The sequence below is a fragment of the Crotalus tigris genome, unplaced genomic scaffold (assembly GCF_016545835.1).
Source record: "Crotalus tigris isolate CLP2741 ecotype Arizona unplaced genomic scaffold, ASM1654583v1 scf7180000018549.3470463, whole genome shotgun sequence".
Taxonomy (NCBI): Eukaryota; Metazoa; Chordata; class Lepidosauria; order Squamata; family Viperidae; genus Crotalus; species Crotalus tigris.
Genome location: NW_024097072.1, coordinates 3,462,961 through 3,470,237, shown reverse-complemented (window position 1 = coordinate 3,470,237; position 7,277 = coordinate 3,462,961). Strand labels below are relative to the sequence as shown.

The following is a 7,277-nucleotide window of genomic DNA, read 5'->3' as shown; positions in this document are numbered from 1 at the left end:
TAACCCTAACCCTACATGGAATTTTCCTCCAATGGGATTTTCCCATGTATTTTCCTTTTAACTTCTGAGGGGACTTTTTGACAGTCTTTTGACTCCCAATCCTGTTTAAACAGAAAAGCACAGGCCCGGTGGTGTTGTGGGGCCCTCAAAAATCCACATTGAAAGCCTATATAAAAGAGGTGGGGCTTTGATTGCCTAATTGTCACCATTTTTACTTTTCTGAATCCCCTGTGGCAGGGGCAGGCAACCTTGGCTCCTTTATGACTCATGGAAGGTCGCAAAAGGGGATCACACGTGACCCCGGGACTTTGAAACCGTCATAAATATGAGTCAGTTGCTAAGTGCCTGAATTCTGATCACATGACCCTGGGGATGCTGCAGCGGTCGTAAGTGTGAACAACGTTCCTTCGTCACTTTTTCCAGTGATGTCGTAACTTTGAATGGACACTAAATGAACTGTTGTAAGTCAAGGACTATCTGTGTTCGGTAGTGAAAAGATTGCCACAATAGCATTTCAGCAGAAAAGGACCTGAAGCTCAAACGTTGCTTTTAAAAACGTGGCCCCATTGTACTCTTACCAAGTCTGTTTATCTCCATGCTTCTTTTTAAAGAAAGCCATCTTTTCCCTCCCATTATTGAGCATTATGAATCACACAATGTGCTTTTGAAAATGTACACAATAGGACTATATGCTCGGAATGCCATAGAATGCATCTTTTTAGAACTGGTTGGGGGGGGGAAAAGGATGGGGTGGGGGAGTGTGTATATGGAAGAGTTGTTTCACCCAAGCCCACACCAACTGGCATGGACAGAAGGTAGCAGAACGTACACGCGGGCAGGCGACTTAAATATAGAAAGCTGCACGCCCCGAGAATTGGAAAGTAAGCCGCAAAAATCGAATTCTGCTGGTTGTCACCATCTGGAACTGATTCCTCCAGAAGCCTTCGTGGAGCATCTCCCCGCTCACAAATTCACCACTGACTTCTCTTTGCCTTAACAGCTGCCAGAATTATGCAGGTCTCTCGGCCACGTCTCGCAGCATCATCACAACATGGTAGCTGTCGTGCGTTGCTTCCCAGACACCACATCTAGAGGACGGTGAGTCCCTTTTGTGTGGCGACAGCTTTGGACCGATTGGGGGGTGGGGGGGAACAAGATGCACCCACAAATGCAAAGCAGGGCAGGCGGGGCAGAAAAGTCTTAGTGTGCAACCCTCCCGATTACAACTGAGCCAGCTGTGATTGGTCAGGAAAGAGGTTTGGAGCGACAATACAGAGCTTGGTGGAAAGATTGGCCCGGTTTGCGTCCATGGAAAGGCCAATCCCACGTTGGGAAGCTTAGCAGTGGATCAGAAAATAAAACACACCAACTTCGGCGGGCAGTTCTACTCAGTGCCTCGCAAAAGGGAGCTGGGATCTTTCCAGACAACAGTAAACAGAAATAGCAACAAGCTATACATCAATAGGATAGCAAAAAGATGGCTGGCTGGAGAACAGAGAGCAAAGGGGGCAGGTGGAGTCTGCCATCAGTCCATCAATCCATCTTCAGCGTGGATTGCTGGTTATTTTTTTTTCCCCAAGTAGCACTACCAAATGCTGGCAGCTCAGCACAGTTCATAGTAACCCTTCTTTCGTAAAAGCACAGTGTTAACCTGCGGAACCTACTGCCACAAGGTGCAGTGAAAGGCATTCTCTTGGATGATCATAATGTGTGGGAATAAATTTCTTAATACCCGTTGCTGGAGAACATGTGCAACAAAAAAAGTCCTTGTGCTTTCAACTGTTCTGGGGGCATGGTGACCCTTCCTTCTCCTTTAGGAAAAACACATTTACGTTTAGGACTTGGAGCATATCTGAGGGCAAAGGCCCTGCTTTGTTTTCTGCTCCTTATTATCTCTGTGGAACAGGTGGTTGACCTCTTGCCCTGAATGACTTAATGGGCTTCTTGTCCCCTAAGAAGCAAGTGGTCCAGCAGAGAAGGAGATTCGGAAGCTACTAAAACAGCTGTTAAAAGCCCCAGCGGTTAGGTGGGTGATTGAAAGTAGCAGAGGAGAATTGGAAGATGGAGGCGTTTAGAAGGAGGAATCTGAGCACCCAAATTGTAGCATAAGAGAAAGCAAGAGACAGCCAATGGTTCCTCATTAGCTACTTACATTGCATCAGAACTCCTGGAAACCTCACAAGCCTTCCCTCATCTTCCTCCGAGCCCCTCTTTCACCGTCTTAAAGTCGATCCTTCAAGTTTTCAGAAAGATCTCGGTTTTTTTTCCTGTTTCATGAGAGAGCCAACCTAGAAGTAAGGAGTAATTTCCTGACAGTGTGTACAATTAAACAGTGGAGTAGCTTGCCTCCTGGAGTTGTGGGTGCTCCGTTGCTGGAGGTTTTCAGGGATAAACTGGATAACCATTTGATCAGAACGGTGCTAGGTCTCCTGCCTTGAGCAGGGGGTTGGATTAGAAGACCTTCCAGCCTTAGGATTCTGTGTTCTATGTTCTAAAAGCATTCATCACAAAGCTGAAGTCTTATGCACTTGATTCCTGCTCTCCCTGAAGGCGGTTGTGGAGATGTGTTCATGGCCACTTCAGTCCTGATTTGTCCTTGGTCGATTCCTAGGAGTTGGCAGCAGGACCTGGACATCATTGGTACTTCATCAGCCTTTAGATTGTTGGTTAATTGATTTCCTTCCTTCCTTCCTTCCTTCCTTCCTTCCTTCCTTCCTTCCTTCCTTCCTTCCTTCCTTCCTTCCTTCCTTCCTTCCTTCCTTCCTTCCTCTGGACATCTTAGAATATTTAAATATGGAGTATTCCAAACTGCCACTCTTTCAAATTCTTAGTGCTTATGAAGCATTTTGTAGCAACACCATCATAATCTTTTTATGGTTTGGTCTGGTCTATATTGGCTACCAGAGATGACACAAAACCCAAGATGGTGGTCACAACGGCGTGATCAAAGCTCTGCCCATTTTTTTTAAACGTGCATCGACACACACAGAAATGCCTTCTACCAAATCCTGTTTTGGAACCTTAAGTTGAGCCTTTGCAGTCTACCTTAGCATCTGAACTTAGTGGGCTAGCTGAGAAGTCACATACGACATTTGTAACTGGTCAGATAATTGCAGGACGTTGTAAGAAAGACTCCAACTGTCAAGAATCTCCAGTGTTTTTTTTAAACATTCTGTTGTTGGGTGGAGCTAGAAATCTGACAAGGGTTTCCAGCGCTTTGTTTGAAGGAGGAAGGTCTTTAGGTCACCTGTTCCTGGAGCCAAGGCTTCATGTCCTCGTGAAAGCAAGTAGGAACAGTGCTTTCAAAGACGGGGTGAACTGTCTCACCACTTCTGTCACGTAGATGGAGCAGGGGTCTCCAAACTTGGCAACTTTAAGACTTGTGGACTTCAACTCCCTGAATTCCCCAGATTCCAGAATCTACAGATCCTGAAATAACACCAAGACAGGCAAATCAACCAGGCAAAACAGAAACATCTTAGAATTTCCTCAAATTCCACCAATCAGAAGTTTACACGGATGAAGAACCAATTAGGAACTAGCATTCGTAGACTCCCATGACATGGGTCAATCAGAGATGAGTTTCATTGGAAAGTTTATTTAAAATTCAGATTGCTCAGTTATAAATTCAACGGCTTATTTAGTGTTCACTCAGTGGCTGGTGAGCTTCCAAGAAGTGTGCTACAGTGATTACTTTACCTCCACAGATGCCAGCATGGTTGCTGGCGAAACACCAGGATACCAAATAATTAAACCATGGGCATTTAGCCCAGAAGCTCATCATGCTCGTATATCTTCCTTGTAGCTTTCCTTACCTGCTCTATATCCCATCTACCCAAATTGTTGCGATATCTAACGGCAATTTATATACATTCAATTTAACGATGTCTCCCGTACTCCTAACCCAAGATAAATTATTGCTTCTTGGTAGAGTTGAAAGTGCCCAGCGAAAACTGACTTTGACAAATTAGTGCCCTTCACTCCAAACCTCAATTCAGATTCAAACCAATTAATATTATACTGAGGTAGAGTCCAAACTCATCCATTAATTTTATTAATTTCAATAAGGAAAGTTCAGACTGATCAACAAGCAGCAACATATCCGTATTTCTTTCATATAGAGCAGTGTTTCTCAACCTTGAGAAAGGTTGAAGACGTGTGGACTTCAACTCCCAGAAGTCTCAAGCCAACGGGAATTCTGGGAGTTGATGCCCACACAGGCTTTAAGTAGCCAAGGTTGAGAAACACTTGATGTAGAGACAGTGTACCAAAAGCCAGCCCCCACAGATAACTTAGGTAAATTATATTAAATGTTCAGATTTTCTTCTAGGCCAGGGGTAGGCAACCATGGCTCTTTTATGACTGATGGACTTCAACTCCCAGAATTCCTGAGCCAGCCATGCTGAGGGGAAAGGGAGAGGTTTCCAAACTGAGCCATGCTGGCTCAGGAATTCTGAGAATTGAAGTCCACGAGTCATAAAAGAGCCACGGTTGCCTACCTTTGTTCTAGACACTTCCTTACTTGTTTGATGCGTGCCCTTTAAACGTGTCTAAGTACAGTACTATTTTCTAAAAAGAATTAATAAATCATATTGTTTAATTGGCCTATGAGGCCTGACTTTTGGTATACCGTGTGCCTGCATGCGGTCATGTGCAGACATGTGTGTGAGTTCTCAAATACCGGTAAAATGCAAACAATAGAACAGAAAGACAATAAGGTCATTGTCCACATTCTTTCCAATGGAAAGGGTATAGAATAAAATCTCATTCTTTCTCACTAGAATTCTCGGACAAGATTAAAAACTGGAATGCATTCTAAAGGGACTCAGGGGAATGTTGAAAGAATAAAAAAAAATATTGCTACGCATTTCATATTTCAAGTGAAATAATTGTAGATGGCTCCACTAAGCATTATTTAAAACTTCAAGGTTTCCTGATAATCTCAAATTGTCAACTCCTTGTCTATCATAAATAAATCCCTCACCTGATCTGAATGTACTTTCTGCAGGTGGTTTATAAAAATGCCAGATAATGCTTTAATGAAGGAGCTATTTGATTAGCTTATTGCAATCTTTATCTACTAAAGCAATATGAGCTTTGTTAGCAGAAATGAAACCAGTATTGCTTTCAAATGCATTCTGAAAAGGTTTAACATTTAGAAACCAGAAGATCTGCATATCTTTCCGTTTATTCTCCTGAAAAACTATCCAGCCCTGGCATTGTATCCTTCCTTACATTATCAACTATATATTTGATTTCTTGCCTGGCTAAGTGTAGAAAGGGACTCATTTTGTTGATTATCCAGACACAGAAAAGAGCTGAGAAGGCAGTGAATCTTCTCTGAAGTATGTCTTCAGATGTAATATATAACTGCCCTAAATCACTGGGATGAAGTTTCAAGCTTGTTACTACTTTGGTTGACATGCCAAAACTTTTTCTATTTTTCTTCTCCCGAAATTTGCAAAACTTGCTGGAGACATGTTAATATAAGGTCTACCTTAGCAAAAAAGCAATTTAATCAATTCAAACATAGCTCTTTGCAATTTCTTGTCTAGGTCTGGGGAGGGATAAATCACAGATTGAGACAAGGAAAAATTAACCCTCTTCTTAATTATATTTAACTTTTCAGAATGCCCTTTTTATTTTTTTTATATGTGCTACTTAGACCTTATTTATCCCCTCATATAGGCTTGCATCTTTCTACTCAGTAAACACAAGAATATAATAGCTTTAGTTTAATATTTTATTTTATTTGTTTTGAAGTTTGCTAGCTGTTCACTTTTTAAGATTATTGCCATTTTTCCAAAACCATGTAAGAACCAAATGTTATTTACTTTAGAGGAATTTCCCACTTTCCCCAAATCCCTCTACAAATGAGACATGAACAGTTACTATATTTATATAATCTGAAGCAAATGTGAAGAAACCAACCAAAAAGGAGAGTTTTGGACTATCAAAGAATAACTATGTAATTGCTCTTTATTATAAAGTTGGATGTAACAGACACTACACACCAACTAAACCAGCATCACACATATATGATGTTGAGATTTTGAAGAAAAAATGCAGAGAATGGCAACTAAGATGATTAGGGGACTGAAGAACAGTTGCGAGAACTGAGTACGTCTAACTAATGAAAAAGGCTAGGGGTGACATGATAGCAGTCTTCCAATATTTGTGGGGCTGCCGCAGAGAATAGCAAAAGCACTTAGGCGTACATACCACTTCACAGTGCTTTACAGCCCTCTCTAAACAGTTTACAGAATCACATATGGCCCCCAATAATCTAACTCTCCATTTTACCGATCTTGGAAGGATGGAAGGCTGAGTCAACCTTGAGCTGTTAAGAATCGAACTGCTGACAGTCGGCAGAATTAGCCTGCAATGCTGCATTCTAACCACTGCACCACCACAGCTCTTCTAAGAGGGGGTCAACCTATTTTCCAAAGCACCTGAGGGCAGGAAAAGAAGTAACAGGTGGAAACTGAACAAGGAGAGATTCAATCTAGAACTAAGGAGAAATTTCCTGACCGTGAGAACAATTAACCAGTGGAACGACTTGCCTTCGGAAGTTGTGGGTGCTCCATCACTGAAGGCTTTCAAGACCTCCAAGATCCCTTCCAATTTTGTTATTCTGTTATATGAGCTTTCTGTGCTAACTGAACTAAAGACTGCGGCTTAAGAGAATGCTTATCTAAAATTGGATCGAGAATTTCATTAAAATCTCCATCAATTACCTAATGGCTGTTGCTAATGAGGACAAGACGGCTCAGATTATCATGAAAGACACCAGGAATCTCCGAATTAGAGCTGTAAATACAGAATTAAAGCAATTCTTTCTTAAAGTTGTAATTTTCACATCTTCTGCATCATTTGCAACCCAGGAGACAAATGAGCTGTGCCTATTTATATGGTCAACCCCTTTTCCGTTCTGCAAAATCAAGGAAGAGAAACCGCTCCCGCCCAGTCTTTACAAAGCCCTCACCTTATCGTCACCCCACAGCTGGCTTTCCTGAAAAAGTGCAGGATCAGCAGGAAGAATCCGTTTCCCTTCCGATCCCAGCCACTGTGTTTTGTTGGAGTCCAGCAGAATGAAAGCCTACCCATAAAAAAATAAAAGATATTCAAAACAATTGATCTTTTTGGAAGGGTAGATTTGCTATTCTCCCATTCGCCCTAGCTTCTGCTCGAAAGGGACATGCATGCCCAGAAGAAAAATGGTTTGGTTTGATGTTCGGAACAAAAAGACCCCCTAGAAACACGGGATTTCTTCTTTG

General features: G+C 42.1%; 1 protein-coding gene across 4 annotated transcripts in view; it reads left to right on the top strand.

Moving 5' to 3' along the window:
* Positions 1-849: 849 nt before the first annotated feature.
* FAM178B (family with sequence similarity 178 member B) overlaps positions 850-7,277 on the top strand; it is a 73,228-nt gene continuing 66,800 nt past the window's right edge. For 3 of the 4 annotated variants that reach the window (XR_005557998.1, XM_039354322.1, XM_039354321.1), the window contains exon 1: positions 850-1,098. Coding sequence is in view for 2 of the 4 variants with exons in the window: in XM_039354322.1 (XP_039210256.1) it covers positions 1,052-1,098 (47 nt within the window). In the remaining 2 variants the exon portion in view is untranslated. Of the gene's footprint in view, positions 1,099-2,543; positions 2,641-7,277 lie in introns of those variants that run through there. The other variant, XM_039354323.1, reaches the window with a different exon arrangement.